The sequence below is a fragment of the Labrus bergylta genome, chromosome 10, assembly GCF_963930695.1.
Source record: "Labrus bergylta chromosome 10, fLabBer1.1, whole genome shotgun sequence".
Lineage (NCBI taxonomy): Eukaryota > Metazoa > Chordata > Actinopteri > Labriformes > Labridae > Labrus > Labrus bergylta.
Genome location: NC_089204.1, coordinates 26,896,761 through 26,919,734, shown reverse-complemented (window position 1 = coordinate 26,919,734; position 22,974 = coordinate 26,896,761). Strand labels below are relative to the sequence as shown.

The following is a 22,974-nucleotide window of genomic DNA, read 5'->3' as shown; positions in this document are numbered from 1 at the left end:
CTGCACAGACACACTTAATAAAAAGATAAGACCGCAATAGCAACAGGCCACCAATGACTCACATTTTCAAAATCTGTCCCCTGTCACTATGACTACACGCCATAAAAATTAATTAAGAGCCATTTTTCTACCGCCTGATAAACAGTGGAATTGTTTGAACAAAATGTGAAATTATTCATTGGTGGAAAATCCCTGTCACAACAACGGTGATGCATTATGACTATCAAACCAGTCGGATATTAGGTTTTGTTTGTCATCAGTCTGTCCTTTTGTCCCCATCGGCAGCCACTTCTTAAATCCCTGAGCTCCAGGCATTTAAAAGATTTCCAGATTTGTCATTTTCCATCCATACTTCTGACGTATTAGTTTGTGTTTCAATCGGATATGGAAAGTCAGGACCACAAAAAAACACATGAAATATGGAAAAAGGTAAATGGACTTGAGCTTGTATAGTGCTTTTTCTAGCCTTCTGACTACTTATACTGTAGCACTTTTACACCACAGGTCACACCTACACATCCACACACTGATGGCAGAGGCTGCTATCATACACATTCATACACCAAGGAGACGACCAACTCTGCCAACTGGACCGGGGCCGAATACTTCCCAGTAATTTGGCCGTACTGGCAGGAAGTAATACAGACAAAAACAAAACTTTTTGGTGTTGTGATCGATTACTCTTTCTCAACCTTTTATCTTGGCAACTTTGCAGTGCTGGATACAAATCTACTATTATTAGCAGCCAGCGAGAAGGCAGTAACCCAACAATGGGTACAGTCCAAACCTCCAAGATATCCAGATATTGTGACGGAAATTGAAGGTATGGAGAGAATGACTTTCCCACTGAATCTGAGGGTAGGACAATGTTTGCAGTATTGGGACTGTGTTTGCTGCTTCGAGGTTATAATTGAGCCAATATCATATAAACTGACATGTATTTCCATCAGTATAGATATCTAAGATGTATAGGTGACCAACTGTTTGTTCTGGGATGTGTTGTTTTCATGTTTGTTCACATAAGGGGTTTAAGTAAAACACCAAATTAGATTTTCAAAAAACCAATACAGGTCACATTTGTATGGGGTTTTAAATTTGATTCCACATGTACTAATCAGATTTGAAAATGTATTATTCAACATATGCAACATAACAAAGGTTATGTCAAGTCCAGAAGAGACTGTATGATTTGAAGTAGTTTCAGTAACGTGAACCATTAGTGATGTCACTAATTGGTTTCTAAAGAGGCGTGTGATGGCGAGTGCCAGGAAGTCTGACTTCAAGTAACTTCCAGCTAAGAGAGAACCGAGCAGGAGGTGGAGTAAAGACAGGCTGAATGAATCTTTGTTGTGGAAACACACCCTTCAAGCTCATGTAGCTCTTCATCTATAGCTTGTATATTCCACACAAACAAAATATCAAGAACAATAGCTAAAGTCAATCCCAGCATCCTGATTAAAAGCTAAAACGTCTGCCCATCAGTCATTCATAATTAATCCATGAGGGAAATTCTGGTTTCACACTCTGTTATTGAGAGACATGCTTCTCACACATAGGCCTGAATCACACACACATGTACAAACATGTACATGCCACAGCTGTTGGGGGTTCAGTGCCTTGCTCAAGGGCACCTCGGAAGTACTCAGGAAGTGCCCTGGCACCTCTCCAGCTACCAGACCGACTTCCATATTCTGGCCTGGACCAACGACCCTCCCAATCCGAACCCAAGTCCATACAAACTGAACTACTACTCATTTAGAATAAATGACAGCATTTCCTCAGTACCTGTTCTTATCTAGTTATTTTTATCTTAGTTTTTGGATTGTGGGAGAGGGGTGGGGGAGGGAGTCATGTTGTTGCTGTTTGATTAAATGTTGATGTAAAGCACTTTGGGATACATTTGTTGGAGGAAAAGTGTTATACAAATAAAGTTTGATAGATTGATTGAGTTTGACTGCTGCCCTAAATGCCCCTAATTATGCATTATACCTTAATATAATCAAATTGGATTATTATTATTATTTTTTTAAACATATTAAGAGAAGAGCTATAGAGACCAAACCCATATTCGTACAAGTCAAGTAAGCATTTTTATTTCTGCTGTGAAAATGGGCACTTTAGTGCAGTGAAAAAAGGAATGTTTTTGTATTTCTCTCATATTTGAGGCTCTCTTGTGTTTCTATTCTTTGTACTCTAATGTTGAGCAACCTGGCACAAGAATGTCTTGGTATGAATGAGAGACCGCCCGATTAATCGGCCGGCCGATGCAGTTTACTTCAAAGAGAAACTGTTCAGAGGTTGACATCATGGATCTCCTTTAACAATGCTTCCACAACGGAGAGCAGCTTCACCAGAGTACAAAGTTACTGACACCTTATGTCGTTAGCGACCCATGAAAGTAGGCAAGTGACGTCCGGAAATGAAAATCCGATGTAATCCCTTGCAAATAAAAATACGAGAGGTCTTAAAGATCTGATTTGAGAAACAAATCGGACTGACCACCTGTATGAAAAGAAAGCATTACATCTCTTGCTCATCTGGTCCTGCATGATTTCCATTTACCACACAGTATTTGTACCAAACCCATTTCCACCTACTCACAGCCATGTTGCCAATGTCCCTTTATGCCTTATGCAGTGAAGCCTCTCTTCATTGCTTTGGTCTCTTTCTGCCTGCCTGCACCTTTTACATAATCATTTCTATTTCCTGTGATTTCTCAGATACTTCTCTTTGTAGTCGTTGCCTTTTCCACTTAGCGTTTGTGTAATCACAAAACTGTTCCTGGTCCTGTCTGCCTCGTTTTTTTGCATTTGAGTCCTTTCCACAAAACCTGTTCCATGACACAGGTTACATCCCTGGATATGGTTTTGACAGGAAGTACAGGGTTAGCTTTAGGACTTCAGATTGCTAGTATGAGGCCAAGGACAACAGACGACAACGTTTACAATATATGAAGAGAAAATCCTAAAATCACAGGCACCCACTAATAAATGTATTCCCCCAAAATACTAACATGCTTATTACTTTTTTTTTAGAGATTGCTTCCGCCACACAATATTGATTGCATTAAGCTCAAATGATTAATTAGCTGTCACAAACTGCTGAAGCCACAGAATGATAAATGCAAAACCAGTATTTGATACTCTCTATATCTCAGTCTCTCTGGCTCCTTCGCGTCTGAATGTTAATTGTAATGTACCTTCAGTATCTTCATATCATTTGAAAACAGCTAACTGTAGCTCATGTAACATTTTTTCATCGTCATTCGATGCCTTGATGAAGCGCTGGCTTTCCAATCACACATGATGAGTCATTGTTGTCACAAGTAAAATAAGTTTTAATCCAATAAGTAATTTAAAAAAATAAGGAAGACCAAGAGAAAAAGATTTGAGAATAAACTGGCTATTTGTAAAGTTTATGAAGAAATATGTTGCCCCCCCTTTCCTTCTCCCCCTCCTCCATGTGTGTGAGTGTGTGTCAGAGCTACTATCAGAATAAGAAGGGGGTTTAGATTGGAAATCATAAAGATACCTCAAGAGCAGAATAATATAAAGTATAATAGATTGATTAAAAATGTGATTGCACGGCAGTTATCAGGTATAATTTCCTTATTTTCTAAACAGCAATATATACGGCAGACAGAAAAACATTTGCGCAACGTGAGTTCTTTCCTAAATCGTTAAGCCCTCAAATCTCTCTTTACACATTTGGATGCGTTTTGTTTTGCAAAACAAGGATTACTGACTTGGTCAAGCGAACAACAACAACAGTCAAATGCATCCTTACATCGGCGGCGGTGAGTCAAGAAAACAAATCATTCTAACTTCCTGTGAAGACTTCAAGAAAATACATAATGCATGATTGTGACCTCTGGAAACCCTGGACATGTTTGTCCTTAATATGTAGGAAAATGCATAACTGAGATAGCGATTAAACACAACCAGGTCTATATGTGTATGTAAATATTATATGAACCAGATATATATATATATGACACTGAAGTTCATGAATGATGTAGAGAGGGCAAGGCCAAACATAGATGTTGCTCTGCAGACAGAAAGCCTGTGTTTTAATCCTGTATTGCAGCATGTTATGAATACATGTCACATTTTGCAGAGCTTTAAAACACATTTTCCCCACTCACACACACTTCCTTTGTGTGTGTCAGCTCTGATCTGCGAGCCACAATGTGTATTGTGCCACAGAGCTGGCAGGACATTAGCCAGATCCAGCGAGGGGAGCATCAATTGCTGCATATTCCAGCGAGTAAAGTGAGCAATGTTTTAGCGTCTGTGGCAGGGGGCAGAGGGGGCCTCCTGCCTCATGCGATTGCCCTCGCTTTCCCTCCTCAGCTGACATGCGGTATCACCTGTCAAAGTACTTAGATAATTGGATATGAGAAGGGATCGCAGTCTCGCCACTATAACCAATGACACTGTCAGCAGTGTCATTGAGAAGCAGCATCTTCTTGCACTACGGGCAGAGAGCGAGGGAAGGGCCTGAAGTAAATGTATTTTCGGACGGCTGGCTGACTGAACAGCGGAGGAGATCACAAATCACCTGGCTTAAAGATTCTCTCACCTAGCCAGAGAGAGAGTGGCAGTAAATGTTTACAGTTGCATGTAAAAATGCTAAAAATACCCCCCCAGACCTCCTTCTCCCGGAAGAATGACAACGTGTTCTCTGTCACCAAAGGACACAAAAACAAAGAGCGGCTCAAAATACTTTTGTTAAAAATTCCAAAACGGCTACTTGAAGCTAAGTTTAGCAACCATTACATCTTCATAAACACCACTCCTCTTCCTCGGTACGGCTGCTGGTTCTCAGTGTGAAAAGTGCAACAGGCCTTTATAAATAATATATCACATTCAAATCCCCCGCTAAATCATCGTATCAGCGCCAAGGTTAAGTCTCAGAGAGGCTCCACCGTTTGACCAGGGGAATAAAGGCCTTCGCTAAATGGCTCCTTCGTGTGTCATTTGTGTAGTTATTTTAATATTCCTGTCTTATTATACGCGCTCGCACTTCCCCTTCCTCTCCGTTATGTCCTACTCTTCACCCTAAGGAGATTTCTAGAATAAACGCAATATATATTAATTCTGTTCGTATTATTCTCCCGTCTAACAGCTCACCTCACTGCTTGCCCTTATTAGCCGGGGCAAATGGAAATCCTTCTCTGAGCGGGGCATATCTGGGTTGCCAAAAGTCAACTCTTCCATGTCATCCAGCTACGACTATACTGTTTTTTTTTTTTTTTTAAGTATGTCACTACATCAGCAGGTAAGGTAAGCTTACACCTGTATCATGTTCTTAACATCTTGTATTTTAACTATTCTTTTAAAGACACAATCTGGAGATTCAGCCGCCAATGGGGCTCTCAATGAATACTACAATAACAAAAGATGACGTCGAGGCCAGCGGGGAATCATGGGAGTTCTCTCTGCTACTCCCCCCACCGGTCAAAACCGAACTGCGTTAACGTAGTCAAGACAAACAGGCAAAAAAGACCTGAGGAAGAGAATATGTTTGTAGACGAGCTAATGTATCCGAGTATAATTTACATGATGTTTTTATCTCAGCAGCACATGCAGCAACAGTACGGCTTTCAGTAGCAACTCCCGCTTCCTTGTGTAGCGGTCTTTGACGTAATATCTGGTGTTTCCACGGCAACGGTAAACATTCTGTGTGTCATGGCGGCCGCCGCGACAAGACACGTCCTGTTACAACTATGAAATAACAGATTTCTCTGGCTTTGATAACTGTTGGAAATATTTGAGGTAATGTAAATACTAGACAAAAACATAAAGTAGGTTTAGTCAATTTTTTACTATTTTATACATTGTCATAAAATTCTATATATTGTACATTTAAGTATCACATGGTTTAAAATATTACAGTTTTAAGAAATAGCCAGGACTCTTCAAATGAGGGAGCAGAACAGCACAAAAACTGGTTTTAATCCCAGTTAAATATTCCAGTTTGATGCTTTTTGTTGTTGCTCTGTCCACACATGAGTGGCTGCATCTTACAGCATTGTACTGTGCTTCAGTTCCACAGACACGAGCAGGAGATTGGAAGAAATGAAGCAACATACAGTACAGGAGGATTATTTACTGGTTTGTGGCTGACATGCAGGCCGTCTCTCTGAGTTATCCTCAAACGCTATAAGGGCACCAGAGTATAACTACTGAGCCCGGATGATGCAGAAAAACAACAAGACTACGTGCCGACACACACGCGCGTTTACTCGTTTACTCACTTCGTTGGTTTAATGAGCGGACTGCTTCCCAGACGAAATGACGGAAGGTCTTCTGAGACTGTTCCTTTTCGAAGGAGAAACTTTTCTGTGAGATCAAATCCTGCGAGCGGGAGAGCAAAGTGTCACCACACGTACACAAGTCAATACTTGATTTATTCATGCTGCTTATTCAGGACATACCTGTGATTTGGAGGGGCCGGTCTAAAACTTCAGAAAACCTGTCTTCCTCTACACTCAGAGGCGGACATGTGTCATCTAGAGGAAAGCCAAAAAAAAGTTTATTCATTGCAGAAACTCATTTATATTTTGAACCACTTTTGACTAGCACCACAGAAGAGCAAATGATAAATTGAATCGTGCATTTATTTTCATTTTCAGAATGCATTTTTTAAAAAGAAACCTTTAGGAGACATCTACATCGGAGCAGAAAATCAATTCAGAGTTGATTCTCCCAATTAATCTTTCAAACATAAGTTTAAACTTTAAAAAAATAAACCAGCAGAGAAAAGACTCTGAAATGCATTTAAAGGGCAAGCCTGCATTCCTTTAGAGAAATTACATGGAGATTGACTTTATGAATACTGAACACTTTAAAAGTCAATTTGGTCGTTTCACATTTGAGACATTACAAAGGTTGGTTTATCATCGTGCATAAATATTAAACCATATTGGTAAAAGATTGGATATATTTATCTACAACATTAATCAAGAGGGGGCTGCACAGCGTGGAGGTTCCTGGTTTGAATCCTCGTCTGACAGGAGCCTCTCTGTGAGGAGTTTGCATGTTCTCCCCGTGCATGTGTGGGTTCTCTCCAGGTACTCCGGCTTCCTCCCACAGTCCAAAGACATGCTCGTTAGGTTAACTGGTGACTCTGATAAATTGCCCCGTAGGTGTGAATGTGAGTGTGGCTGGTTTCCTGTCTCTATATGTCAACTCTGTGATTGACTGGTGACCAGCCCAGGGTGTAACCCGCCTCTCATCCAATGACAGCTGGGATCGGCTATAGATAATGGCGGGCAGGATGGATGGATGGATGGATGGATGGATGGATGGATGGACGGATTAAGAGCAACCAAGACTTTTAAATATTGTTGTTAACTCAAATAATATTTGTATGTTCTTCTCTAGAGATGCACCGATGTGACCTTTACATGGGTAACGGCCAATACTTACAACTATATCAGTAGCTGATGTGTCGCATCAATTTAATGCTGGCAGGCTAGTATGCCTTCTGATTCATAGATTAATTTGTTGTCATGGGTAGAAGAAGTCAGCTGTTGGACTTACTCTCATTTCTTGTCATGGTTAAATGTGACAGAAAATGTCAACATTGTAAAGTGAGAAAGTCTCTCATCGTCTCTGAGAAAGATCAGTGACATGCTGTTTGTCTGACATGTTCCAGTGGCATTTCAAGAGGAAGGAAAACAATTAAATATATCCAATCACACAGCTCCTTAAAATAACAAACATGTTAGGAAGAAGTTATGAAAAAAACATCCATGTCAGAATTGGCAATGGGCTAATTGTTCATTTACACATTGGAATCAACCCTGATCTCCATAATCGATGAATCATACTCTATTCAAGAATATCTCATGATTATCTCAAGTAAAGAACAACAAACATTTCAGAAGAACCATTAATATAAATCTATAGCCGCATGACAACTGCCACCTTCAAACTTAAATAGATACTTTTTCACACATACAGTCAGCTGTTGAAATACAAGAGTTTCTGGATAAAGAGGTCAAGAACAACAACAAACACACATACCTGCTCGTTCAGTCACTGCCATTCCAAGAGTGCCAGGAATGGAATTTACAGTCCAAAGGAAAGCAGTCCATCTTAACAAGCAAATCATGGCTCGGACACTGGAGAGCTAGTCTGCTTGAAAACCTGGATGGAAACAGAAGAGATTGTATTTTACACTTCAGTCATGAAACGAACACAACAAACTGTAAACACACCTCACCGTCAGCATACAAAGACTAGAAACCCGGCTTACCCGGGACATACTGAGGAATAACCACCGACTGGCAGCAGTCATACTGCTACTGGTGAACGTAGTATGCAATAGGGCTGGGAATCTTTGGGTTTCTCACGATTCGATTCGATTTCAATTCTTGGGGGTCACGGTTCAATTCAGAATCTATTTTCAATTTAAAATGTTTCTGGATTCATGATTCAAAGTCTATGAATCTGTACATACTTCAGGATCTACTTCAGTTATCTGTGAGACTGGCTGAATTTCTTGCTGCCCCATTTAGCATTCTACTTAGTCTAGCCTTAGCACTTAGCAGGGAGTGATTTTTGTTAATTGTTATTAATTGATTTAAAATCTCAGAAGATAAGAATCTTGATTTTTACATGAAATGATTTTTTTCCAACCATTACAATAGGCAGTAAATAATGTTCCTAGATCGACTGAAAGTGAGGTTGAGTTAGCTTTTCGAACCGCCATCGTCCAGCTTCACAATTCCTCTTCAGAGCCAATGATGTCACTGACGCTTCGTCCATGTTTTATACAGTTTATAGGTAAATCATCAACTTTGACTTAGTTGGATTCATTCAGCCAGGCCAGCACTGATACAATCTGAAGTATGATGGATTCCTCTGCAAGCTAAGGAGAAACATTCTTACTCTTTACATACTTATCCACTGAATATGATTACAGCATGTTGTCTTATCGACTCTCACATCCACTCATACGTCCCTAAAGCCTCTGCTTATTTATGTACGAACGCTCTTCTGAGTCCTTCATTCATTAGTTTTCATGAACACCTGCCATACACTGATGAATGGAGACGTCTGTGCGGCAGCAAGATCATTATACTCTCAGCTATGTTTATGTTGAGGTTTCGGTTGTTAACTGGCGAGCCAAGCTTTCCTGTTGTTCTCCTCAGACAGTTTGTAATTCATTAGGCTTGTATGTCTTCTCCATAAATGAGCAGCAGAAGTTTGTTGATGTGCTAAATGTGCTCAGAATACAACGACAGGATAAAGACCGACAATGGGAAGATATTACCCGTTAAAGAGACACAAAAAGTAAGTATGTTTAAACATGAATTTATGTGTTATTAATACTGTCCTCATATCCCTGTTTTGACTTTTATCCTCCACTCAAAGTTAATTTATTTCCTCACCAAATTAAGATAACAGTGTGGGTAACAGAGGAATTGTATTAGAGGTGCAATACATTTACAACACCCAGACTATTGGCTCCTCAAGTGTTGTTTGTTTGGATTCACTCTTAATGCCACAGCCTTAATCTTTGTGTCCGTGGCGCTCTATTAACACTCCGTTGTGTTTTGATCTGTAAGCTCTCAGCGGCGTCCTGATCAAAGGGGACACATGCGAGTACCAAACCTGGAAACCTCCAGTTACAAGCAAGTCTCCGAAAGCATTTCACAATACTGCCAAGTGGAATCTTCTGCATTGCTCTCGTGCCATTGCAAAGAAGGCAAGGTTTTTTCTTTAAGGGCAGTAGAGTCCTCCTGGAGAGTAAGAGTCGGGTCCAAAGTGGGTAGAGTACAGGCGACTGCTCCAATTCAAAAAATACAAACTAAACAGCCTTCAGTTATTGTCTGGATAACTTTGTCTACTATCTTTGGTGATCTGCCAAAACAGCGATGATGAATGAACATGCACACAAAGAAGAAGTTATTTCATGGGCTTTCTTTTTAGGACAACACAATAAGAACAAATTTCTATACAGGACTAAAAGAAAAAATCAGAGTGCAGACGTGAAAGTGAATAAATCCATGTTTGAACAAGTTTAATATCTTTTTAATCAAAAGGAAAACGAAGCTACAAATCATACCTCATGCCAAGGAATCAGTACAGTCCAGTTGACTGTTCTAATGCAAACAGAAACACATCAACAAATGTCTGCAGAACTTTTCATTTCAATTTGGTGCGCTGCAAGAGTTGTGAGGATGATTGGATGCAAAGAAATAGAAATAAAAAAACATCAAAGTTGGCTTCTTTTTAACACAATTTGTTATTAATTATTGTCTAAAAAAACACAAGAACATTTTAGATGAAGGTCAATCATTTTCCAAATCTTTGTTGAGTTTCGATACTGTGTTTTAAAACCAAACAAAGTGACATTTCGATGTTGAAACTTTGCCAACGTGTTTGTGCAATTTGACTACTTTACCATGGTATCAATATCGTTTGAAGTTTGATATCATGTTAATGCTACTTCACATGGGTCATTAATCAGGCAGAAAATCATGGGGCAATATTTCATAATAACGTTTGCTTTAAAAAACAAACTTGTGATGTGATTTTTCCTTCCTGGAGCACATTAATCTAATTCCGCTGGGGAACAAATGGCTGAAGACAGATTTTGAGTTATGCACTTGACCTCCGCAGAACACAGAACAGCCACCACACATTAAGATAATTTACACGTACAGTCCCCTTATACAGTAGTGTGACCAGCAGTATTTCTCATGATCCTCTCCTTCTGTAACTTGCCTCCTTCTTACAAAAATTAATCTTGCACCAATAATAAATTACAATCCTTATGTTTGGAGCACTCTTCCTTCTCCCACTGGATCATTAAGTTTCGCATGCAGGCCTGACAGTATCATGGCGCTTGGAGATGAAGTGACCATGCCTCTGACAACTACAACCATGCATGGGGCTGCAGACAAGTAGCACTACAGAGGGATCACATTCCTCGTCTGTGTGAAGCTGAAATGTTATTCCAGTTATTTCTGCAAATGCATGCAGTACACGCGGGTCTTAATCCAAGATATTTTAGAATCATCTGTACATGATTTATTCTCAATTCTGAGGATTTGGTTTGGAGTTAAATTAAGTCCACGAGTTATTTCACCCTGTGTTAAAATCCTGCTGCTCTATCTGCTTGGATTATCACCTTAAACTTGTTCAATATAATAACAGTTTCAGGTTATTAAAACGCATTTTCCATGGTTTTAGAGGGAGCACAAGCAGCTGAGAGTGAAGTTACTCTGCCCCGGTGTCTCCATCATTCCGTAATAACTTCACTTTGCAATATTCAAAGAAGCGTGTCTCTGTGCGCCACCGCTGATTGGCTGGGTGCTTTTTTAACATTTTTTTTTAATAATTACGGAATGAAGAGGTTGAGTTTTTTTTTGTTTCAGGGTCTTCGTGCGCAATTTGCACTTTGCTGTTTACAACAAGTGATGCAATCCGGTATACATGTTTACTGCTGCGGAGCGTTCAGGAATCACAAATGACCTGTTTTTAATGAACAAGTTACAAACACCAAAACCATGCGGAAAAAATGGAAACGATTGAACACCGGGTGGACACGTGCAAAAAGGTGTCCCCTGTAAGCGTGTCTTCCGATGGTTTTACGCGCTGATATTTACATAAAAGTCGAGTGATTTTTGAAATAAATTTGCTCTGTTAAGTACTTACAGTTGCAGGGAAAGTTTCCTCTAGAGCAAAAAGAAATAAAAAACAGCGATAAAAGCATAATCCATGTGTGATAACGATCAGTCTGATTCCGGATTCCAGGACTTGGAAATAAAAGTCACAGTGGGATCGCCTGCTAGATCGCGGTCCTTATTAGTTGCACCGAGTGGCCCTCCCACTCTGTCATTATTACTGAAATGCACTGACAAGAGACTTCAGCAAACAAGCGGAACACACGCTGAAAGCTTTCATATTAGGGGGAATAAATGCCCACAGGGGGCTCCGAACTAACTCTCTTGTTTAAGGGAGCCAGGTGCAGGAATTAAATCCTGTTTGATGTATTATCGTCTCACCAGATTCTCAGAACAGAGGGCCGAATTCATCTTTTATTTGCTTGCCTTTAAAGTGGGCTTCATGTGTGTGTTTTTAGTCGTGAGAATAAAAGTCGTGCTTCATTTTAAAGTATACAAGAAGTCTTTTAACGCCTAATTCATCTTGATTCAAGTGCGGGGAAAAAAGGAGAAGAAAAGCATTCTCACCTGTCTTTTCATCACAAAAAGGTAGAGAGCAGATTAAGAGCAGGATAGGATAAAGACTCAGGGGCGTCACAGTGAGGCAGGGCAAGTGGGACTAACTATCCCGGGCCCCAAAGGAGGAAGGGGCCCTTATTGCGCCCATTATAAAAAATAATAAAGTTAATGTTTGGATTTGTTTCTCTCCAAGTTCAAACTCTCATAGTTAGGGTACGATTGGCAGAATAAATGCACATGATGCTTAAGTCTTTTTTAAACCAAATATATAAATTAAAATGTTAAAACCTTTTAGAAGTTTGAAAAAATTAAAATGCCAAAAATATTCATAAATAACATTGTTTAATTAATTTTTATTATTTTATTTTAGCTGCAAAGGAGTCTTAATGGTCTAATTAAATGTTATAGTTACTTAAAGAAGTCACAATGCGATATTTTAAACTTGATATGATACTAGTAAAAATTAGAAAAACACAAGAAAATGGCAAAAAATGAGGATTTTCTTGTTTTTAATTATCAAAAATGTGCTAACAAACTCCTGGAAACTGTCTTAACTACACAAGTACATTGGCAATATTTCATATTAATGCAATATAGACAAAATACTGAAGTTTGCTTGCAGCGTCAGTAGTTTTCAGAAGTGTTAATCATTAAAATAAACTAGATTGAATCCTAAAACAACAGATTGAGCTTTTATTTTGAATATAATTTCATGATGTTTTCCTATTTGCATGTTTGACCTTTTTACTCTGAAAGGGCGTTGGTCGACCTTGGTTGTTTCAAACAAAGTTGACTGTGCTGCATATTAAAGTATTGAAGGAGGATCATTTTGACCACCTTACTTTAAAGCTTTTAATGGATCTTTTGTAATCGAGGTGCGTTTCCTGAGGCTCCGTGAAGACATAATGAAGCCCCAGCTCTGAGCTGTAAAGGCGGGCCTACAGCAACACGCTCGTACTCTTACTATTTTAGTCTGAAGACATGTTGCAATACCAACCCTGCTCCACGACTTGAACATACTCTACACTTTGTCTGGTGGATCACTAATGCAACTCCAATCAGAGCAGTTTTCTGTCCGCCTGTGTTTCCAAACTAAAGCGTGTTGGTTCAAGCTGAATGAAGGTTAAAGCTCAGGTACTTTGTCCGCTCACAAGTATTCCTTGAAACAGCACACCCACAGTTCAAGACACCCGCTCCACACAAACAGGTGCTCAGGCTCCCCACACACACACACACACACACACACACACACACACACACACACACACACACACACACACACACACACACACACACACACACACACACACACACACATGACTGTTTGGACAGATGATTTCAGCGCACCCTCCCCTTCACCACAGGGACACACACACACACACATATACAGAAACACACACACACATATACAGAAACACACACACACACACACACACACACACACACACACACACACACACACACACACACACACACACACACACACACACACACACACACACACACACACACACACACACACACACACACACAGGCGTAGTTTTCAGTAATATGATAAAAGCAATAAAGACACAAAGAGATTTTAAACGTAGCAGATGGCTACATTTCTTTGTTAAAATTGTTCAAACATTTTCTTTTAAGTGGTGGTTTCATGATTGTTTCCATCCTGTTTTTCTTTGTGTTTGTTGCGAGTGAGTAACTTCAATCTTGCAGCTGAATAATTGCAGCTTTTCTCACAGTTAACACACAAGAAAGACTCTCTTTATGTCTTTAATGCATTTGTCTGTTCGTGAAATCACACTTTTCTGTTGTTCTTTTCTTTTCTATGAAACTCTGAAGGTAGACATGACACTTTCTAACCCTTGTACCTCATGTATACACAACTTCTACTAACTCACATTATCTGTTTAAATAAGCAAACTGTAAAAAAAAATCTGATTTAATGTGAGGTTTCAGTTGTAACCAAGGGGGAATGTATTTTATCATTTATTTTTTACCAAACCAGGGATGCGGGTGGGTGGGAGGGTTACTGTGTTCGATTGTGTTTGTTTTTCTGTCTCTCTTTTGCTCCTATATGTAAAAAAAAAAATGCCTTCAATAAAAACATCTTTAAAAACAAAAAGAGCCTTCTATGTAACCTCCACCGCTGCACCCTCTTCTTTATTCTTGCAGAATCTTTATAATTGTAAAATACTTTTCACCTTGTCGAGCTTTTTGTCTGTGATTTAAAACTTCATGCATGTTCTTGTTTGTTGTTATCTATGAGAACAGTATAAAAAAGTCACTTTTTCCTCATGTGTCCGGTCTTTTAAAGGGCTCTTTTGATTTTCTTTATCAAACTTGAGCGCAGATTTTTGAATCAGTCAGGTACAGATTCTGACACTGACTTAAGGTAAACACAGTTAAGCTGCAAAGACGTTCAACTAATCTCAAAATGATTTCCATGGTTAAAAAGTTTGTCTGAATCATTAACAGCTTAAACTAATAACAAACTGATGCTGCATACAGGGGACACATTCAAACAAAACTACGCCTTCTTGCTTTCTGTTGGATAAACTGGTGTTCACCCTCTCCTGGCCGTTGGTTAAAAGAATGGACGTCAGGTTTGGCTTTTGAAAAACCCAAATTTATAGTGAAAAAGAAAGCTTCTGAGCTTGTTCATATTTGGGAGGACTAGAATAATAAGCTCCAAGCCCTTTAAATAAAGAACTAAACCATGACTCTGTGGGATGTGTCGGATCCAGCTGAGGGATCCTGTAAGGTCAGGGTAAGATCAGGTCGTGGTGAAATAAAGAAAATAGTACCGAGACTTGATGGCCATTTAACATCAACTTCACACTGTCATTCATATTTCTGCATACTACAGTATGTCCAACGTGTGAAGATATCGCGCCCCAAACGTCTCTGTGAGTTGGGTTTTAGAAAATGATGCAACCATGGACCGGGCAAAAGATTTAATTAGTGCATCAAAAATGAATTCTGTGTGATGAGAAATCAATATAATCGAGATATATGAATACAGACGGATCAAATCTGGTCTTTCTATTTGTTTAGAAAAACAGAGGAGAATGCGTCATCTGTTCCACTGACATCATATTTAGTCACCCGAACACCTCAACGTGTGCAGCTTTGTGTGCGCTCCGACTGAAGAGATGGATTGTGTGTCGGCAAAACAGCCGCTGACAAATGCATCCCACCAATCGCTGAATCAAGGTGAATTTCTCCACTGGAGTGACATCTTATAAAGTACAAGGTCCTGAAAGCTGACAGGAAACTTGAAGAAATACCCGGGACATGATCTCAGTTTGAGAAATGTTCTGAGTACAGACACCAAAAACATTTTGTAGAAGAGGAGAAACATTGTGTTTGTCTTTACTAGCTTACATTCAACTGCACAACAGTGATAACAACATGTGTAAGTACTTCCTGTTTCGTGCTGTAGTGTGTTTGTTTCTCTCTCTCCTGTTGCTCTGCAGGCTGCTGCTCGCCTGACTAGCGATCAAAGGTCCGACTCCTCGGCATTAAAAGCAGGAGAGAGGCGAGATCAGTAGGCAGTGGGTCATGCAGTGATCGTGTGGAAGCTGAGATGAGATACTGCTTCAGTGGAAGAAGGGCGTCGTCTGACGAGGCGCCATGTTTTCTCTAATTTGATGTTGGCAGGTATTTTTTTTAAACTGAGGTTTTCCTCCTCCGTTTCATGAAATAATCCTGTCCACACACGCTCAGTTCTCAACATCATCGTCCACATGAAAACGCAAAAATGCACTGTCACCACTCTCATGAGCACGCCAAGTCAAAAACGATGTCCATGACGTGATAAAATGTTCTCCCCATTCTTCTGAAATAATACAAAGTTGTCCATTCTGCCACTTCTGCCAATCAACGTAGTGGGAGCACCGGTTTGGTTACGTCTGCTATGTCACCAAAATGGAGTTTATGTAAAACTTTACCCTGGAACGGGTTGTCAAAAACGTGCGTTTTCCGTGACCTAAAACGCGGTTTCCTTGTGTACGAAAAGCTAAAAAGTTAAAAACTAGGACTAGGCATACATTTGTTAATGTTTGGCTTCTCTTGAGCTGTTTTTTAATCAAAGCTCGTTTTCAGTTAAATTGTTAGTTTTTGTAAATTCCTCGTCTTTTTTCTTCGTTTTAAATTTGTATTGTTACTCCCCTCATCCCAAAACCATCTCAGGGAACTTAACACTTCCTTATTCTTAAGATGATTTCTTCAATAAATAAATGGAAAACATGATTTAAGAAGTATCACTCAGGTATGCTATCTCTGGTTGCTATCTCAATGACTTTTGACTGAAGCGTTAAGTTTTCCCGCTTCACTATTTTTGCCCACTTCTCACAGCGTTGTGAAAAGCCATGTCGTCAACTGGTCTCTCCTCCCCGGGCAAAGACAGATTGTTTGGGTGTTGTGAGCCAAACCTGTATTTAAAAAAGAAAAGTGACACTCTGTAATTTGTTAGCTGGAATTGAGGATTTGTGCTCCCGCCTCACTCTCCTTCACAATCCTCGATAAATCACATGCTGTCAAAAGTTTTTCAGGGTGCTTTCGTTAGCAGTTCCAATTGGAAACAGTTCAGTGGGGTCGTTTGGATTATCCAGGACGTTGTTTTCCACACATGGCTGCTGTTGATGTTTTTTAATGGTGCAAATAGTCGAAAGGTAATCGTGTTCACCAAACCTTCACTGTAGCTCAGCAGCTTCCCAACACGCCTTTTTCCATTTTGTATTATTGAAAGTTGAGGACGTGGCGGTTTCTAACAGATTACTGAATCGGTAAGCTTATCAGTGAGACCACTTTCAGTTTTTTCAATGGACACTTACCATCATTTGTTTTAATTTAGAACCGAGGCATTTGAATAAGCTGAATCCTAAAAGAATTCAAAGTCTGAATTAACAAACAATAAAAGCAAAATACCAACATTTGCACCACTAGAGGACACGAGAATCTTAGCCTGCTTGTTACCTTTAGATAACTGAACAGTGACATACAAACCAAACCAGATTCATGAGGACAGAAATGAATTCTAAAAATTTAAAATATAAATTTTTCTCCAAAAGATAATGCCTCTAAGGGCGCCAGTAGCCTTGTGGTAAGTGTGCCTGCCCGATGTACGGAAGCTGTAGTCCTCCAGACGGGCGGCCCTGGTTCAAATCCAACCTGTGGCTCCTTTCCTGCATGTCATTCCCCACTCTCTCTCTCTCTCTCCAACAAATTTCTGACTCTATCTACTATCCTGTATCTCTAAAGTAAAGGCACAAAAAGCCGTAAATAACGATTATGCCTCCATATCCTCTAGAATTTTATTTTGGAAAGCTGGCTTTGAAATTATTATTTTTTTAAATGGTATTTCCTATCTAATAGACTGTGAAGAAGTCAGATAACATATAAGACTGGGGGGCGTAGCATGCAACAGATGGTCATGCTCTTTCTGACACCCAGACGTAACATTTCCATGTTTGGTGAACTTCCGATTGATTGACTTAAAAATATCTCAAGACATAAAGTCTGAAATCATGTTTTTAAATGATTCGTTTATCCCTGTGCACTTTAATCATTTCATGTTTTCACCAAATAAACAAAGAGCTTTTTAATAATGTGAGCAGTTGTTTCCAGTTTGAAAAATGATTAAATCAGATGTCATTCCTATCAATAAGTTAAAGTGAAATGTTGAAAAATAACCCACTCACCTTGTTCCAGTGTTCTTATTACATTTGAGGTTTCCAAGAAATGTTTCCATGCTGCTGAAATGAATCATACAACGTAAAACAAATCAAAATGAAGCTGAAATAAAGCTGAAACTTCTGCTTATACATGTCTCACAGTGAATGGTGAAATATCAACATGGAAAGAATAAATGTAGGTCCAAACATTTTCATAAAACTGCAGACAGATACATTTACAGTTGATAAAGTATGCAGTTTGGAATCATAAAAATGTAGGCTGCAACGTCTTTATAATTAGTAAGAGACCCAAGTTGATTTGTTTTTAAAGGATATTTTGTCAGATTATAAAATTGTATCTTGCCTGCTTGCTAATTTCTGTCATCTTTAAACAGAAAACATGACTCAAGCGTATCTTCACGTGGCGAAGATAAGTCGGAAAAGTCAGTTTTCGACTGGGGAAATTCCAGAAAACACCCACTGAAATGTTTCACAACTGCTGAGATGACATAACTCTGTGGACACAAAAGTTTAAGACCCATCTGTTCAGACTTGTCTTTGTTTGATTTGTCTATCTTAGATTTTATGTAAGTGTCTTTTAATTAATGTCTACTTTTTCTAACTGAGTTTTTTTGTATTGTGAAGCAGTCTTGAAAGGTGCTAGTCTACATAAATAAACGTCACTTCTTTACAGAATCGGTGTAATATTGCACAAAAACATGGCGGACCGAAGTTAGTGTTATATTAATTATCCAAAACGTTTTATGTATGTTTGCTCAATTCAGTTAGAGGAACCTCTTTTATGCTTGGAAAATCTGAGCATTTGGGAAGTACCTGAATGCCCCCTTCCCCCATGACTCAAAGCCTACTGAACTAGCTTATTGAGCAAAACTCTGAGGATGCTAACTGGGTGCTAACCCTACAAACTGGCGCACGTAGCTAGACCTTATGACTTGTATAATGTTTGGCAATAGCTTTAGTTGTTAAATACCTACCTAATTAACCTTGATGCACTTTCTCAGCTACAGGACTGCTTTGCTAACACCCAGTGGGACGTATTTGAACATCAGTACCTGGCAGAACACACAGAGACAGTACTGACCTACATCAAGTACTGCATTGAAAATGTCACTGTTGAAAAAAGCATCCGGTTTTTCCTTGGATGACCAGCCAGGTCCGAATGCTGCTTAGAAACCGCGACTCTGCCTTCAGGTCAGGTGATAGAGAGCTGTATAGTGCTTCTAGAGCCGACCTGAAGAGAGGAATCAAGGATGCTAAGTCGGCCTACAGGAGGAGGATAGAGGACCACCTCTCTGACAACAACCCACGACAGGTGTGGCAAGGCATACAACAAATCACAAACTTCAGGGGCTGCAACATCACACCTGGGAACTCAGACGCCTCGCTGGCAGAGGAGCTGAACTGCTTCTTTGCACGGTTTGAGAAAATTGAGCTCCACACAGCCACAGCACCTCAGCCTCCACCAGCACATAGCACCGTCACACTCACTGTACAGGAGCACGAAGTGAGACGGGTGCTAAGAGCAGTAAACCCCAGGAAAGCAGCTGGCCCAGACGGAGTACCAGGGAAGGTGCTCAAAGCCTGTGCAGACCAGCTCTCACAAGTCTTCACCTGCATCTTCAACCTCTCCCTGTCACAAGCCACCATTCCATCCCGCCTGAAATCAGTCACAATCATACCCGTGCCCAAGAAATCAACCACAGACAGCCTCAACGACTACCGTCCAGTTGCTCTGACACATCATGAAGTGCTTTGAGAGGCTGGTTTTATACCACATCAAAGCCAGCCTTCCTCAGACCTTCGACCCACACCAGTTTGCGTATAGAGCAAACAGATCCACAGAGGACGCCATAGCTCTCCACACTGCGCTGAGCCACCTGGAACACCAGTGGAGCTATGTAAGGCTACTTTTCATTGACTACAGCTCAGCCTTCAACACAATCATCCCGGACATTCTGGTTAAAAAACTGTCGCACTTAGGCCTCCACCCGCACTCAGCACCGGCTCTCCACAGGGGTGTGTACTGAGCCCACTACTGTACTCCCTCTACACATACGACTGTAGCCCAACCCACCCCGGTGTTGTTACATTTCGTAACACCACCGCCAAGTTCGCAGACGATACCACTGTGGTTGGACTAATCTCAGGGGGAGACGAGTCTGCATACAGGGATGAGATCCTGAAGTTGACAACGTGGTGTTCAGTGAACAACCTGAACACTGAACACCAAGAAAACAAAGGAAATCATCTTCGACTTCAGGAAGCACCGCGCAGACCCAGCTCCCCTCCACATCAACGCTGTCTGTGTAGAGAGGGTCCAAACCTCCAAGTTCCTGGGCACCCTCATCTCTGCTGACCTCTCCTGGACTCCCAATATCTCTGAGATCACCAAGAAGGCACAGCAGCGCCTGCACTGCCTGAGAGTGCTCAGGAAGAACAACCTGAATGAGAAGCTGCTGGTGAACTTCTACCGCTCTTCCATCGAGAGCCTGCTGCTGTACCGCATCACAGTGTGGTACACCAGCTGCACTGAAGCAGACAGAAAGGGGCTTCAGAGAGTAATAAACACAGCACAAAAGATCATCGGCTGCACACTTCCCTCACTTAATGACATTTATAACTCCTGCTGCCTGAACAGGGCAAAAAACATGGTAAAGGACAGCTCACACCCCGGCTGTCATCTGTTCGACATGTTGCCCTCTGGCAGACGCTACAGGTCTGTCAGAGCACGGACAAACAGACTCAAGGACAGCTTCTTCCCCAGAGCCATAACCACACTGAACCTGGACATGCGCTGACCGTCCCACCCTCACCACACATACTGTGCAATATTTATTTTATATTTCTGCAATATCTTACATTTCATACTGTGCAATATTTATCTTATTTTATATTTCTGCAATTGTTTTACATTTCATACTGTGCAATATTTATTTTTTATTTCTGCAATATCTATTTATATTCTGTTACGCTACTACCTGTAAATAACTCCTACCATACATTGCCCATCCTATCTGAATGAGAGTTCCTTTTTCTTAATTTTCTTCTTTTGTTGTTTTTAGCTGTGGATGCTTGCATGTGTGTGCACTTTAAGGTGAAGCCAAATCATTTCATTGTACAAGTGCATAATGACAATAAAGACATTCTATTCTATTCTATTCTAATTAAAAAGATGCTTTCAGAGGTCTGCTGAGTCTGTTAGATGATTTGGATTCAACCATTTTTGAAGAGGGGGGGTCTGTCCGTACTGTAAATTAAGAAGGGCTCGTCAGGGCTGTTACTTAAATTAATATGATATTTACTGTGTCTATAGTCTATGGTCTATACATTAGTACTTGATGCCATTTTCCTTTCTACTGCTTGCACAGGTAAACTCAGATTTGAGAGATATATAGCCTTGCACACATTACTTTGACACAGCACAAAAAGAAATGTATTTCTTGAGGATTTAACAAATTCGAATGTAAAAGTGTGTTAAAAGCAAAGAGTAGGGCCCAAGAGTAGACTTCAGTGGGATTTAATATAGGCCTAAACTAAATCCAAGAAAACAAAAGAAGGCTTACTTCTTTGAAAATCCAACAAAAGGGAGAAACCACAAAGAGCCACCAAGAAAATGTAGCCTACAAACACACATGAACACAGTTCAGCTCATAATAACCTGAGAACAAGAGGGAAGGTACACAGAAAATAAATAGACGGGGGACTAATCAACCACAGGTGTGAGAAACAAAATGCAGGTGAAACTAATGTGCAATCAAAGAGGAGGGAAAACACACAGAAGGGAGGAAGTAACACAGAGGACAAGAATTACAAAATAAAACAAGAAACACTACAAACTAGACTTGGGGAAATGACAGTAAATTTACACTATATGTAAATGACCAAATAAATAGGAAATTAGAACTTGGCAACATAACAAAGAAAAAAAACTAAAACAAGAGTAAATCTTGACACCATGAGGTTCTAAATTTGCCTTTCAATATGTAAATAATCTATTTATCATTTGCAGTTTTCATTTTTGTTTCAAATAAAATAATGTGATCAGTGAACTAAATCTGTGTTAAAGTTAAGAATCTGTCATGACCGGCTCAAAGGCCATGGAAAATAAAGGGAGAGGCACTGAACTTAATAAAAATATGAATTAATTTGCAAAAGAGATGAAGTTTGGATGTCAGTAGAGTAGTGTAGGTTAGTGGGTGTGTATAAAGTGTATGGTGCATGTGTTGTATAGAGAAGGCAGACAAAGCAACCAAACAAGGCACCTGCAGAAAGTCTCTCTGATCAGACTAAGTTGGCAGCGTTTATAATGACTGGGAGCAATGGGCCCAGGTGCTCTCAGTCGGCCTGAATAGATAGCCACGCCCTAATTACAGGAACCTGCAACACAAGGAGAGAGAGGCCACAGAGCTGTCTCAAAGCTAAATAACAAAGGGCTTTAAAATCATCTTTTCAAACTTTATGTATCACTTTTAATGTTGAATGCTTCAAATATTACATTTGTAATTTCATATTTGATTGTTTTCATTTAAACCTGGAAATAAATTATGCGTCGCACTTTATTAAAAATTATTTCAGTGTTTCCCTCCTCATGCATCAAATCAGAAAAAGCTGCTCGTTGAGCTTACCACTCACTGTTCAGTGACTTTGTTCTGCTTCCCATAATGCATTGTAATTCCTATAAGCCCAAAGTAAACATGCACTGTACAGTATGAGACGTTTTGTTTTTTAATGTGTGTCTATGTGTGTGTGGTTTCTCTTTATGTGCAGCATCGTATTTGCTCTGGATATGTAACCTCTGCAAACACTGTAGTTTTTGTGCGAGCAGTCAGTGGCGTTGAATAGAAACAGGTTAATCTCTGCATTCTCATTCTCCATTACGCCATACGAGTCATTATTGTTGGGTTTAGAGGCGAAACACCTGCTGCCTTTACTGGATCATTTACTAAATCGACATATGGCTTAGCACTAGACAAACAGAGCATAGTGTTTGTCACTAATCTGTATGCAGAGGTAACCATTGATGCTCATGTGCTCATAAAAAAACAAAAAAAAAATCTCAGAAGCCATTAAGTAGTC

The 22,974-nt window shown here is 40.0% G+C and overlaps 1 protein-coding gene across 8 annotated transcripts in view; it reads right to left on the bottom strand.

Annotated features, from left to right (window-relative positions):
• Window positions 1–11,843, bottom strand: part of LOC109983217 (collagen alpha-1(XIX) chain) — a 134,092-nt gene extending 122,249 nt beyond the window's left edge. For all 8 annotated transcript variants that reach the window (XM_065959366.1, XM_029277128.2, XM_065959368.1 and 5 more), the window contains exons 1-4: window positions 11,676–11,843; window positions 8,034–8,156; window positions 6,440–6,514; window positions 6,260–6,359 (exon numbers count right to left, since the gene is read on the bottom strand). In XM_065959366.1, coding sequence (XP_065815438.1) covers window positions 6,260–6,359; window positions 6,440–6,514; window positions 8,034–8,121 — 263 coding nt within the window. In that variant the 5' untranslated portion in view covers window positions 8,122–8,156; window positions 11,676–11,843. The remainder of the gene's footprint in view (window positions 1–6,259; window positions 6,360–6,439; window positions 6,515–8,033; window positions 8,157–11,675) is intronic.
• Window positions 11,844–22,974: the final 11,131 nt, after the last annotated feature.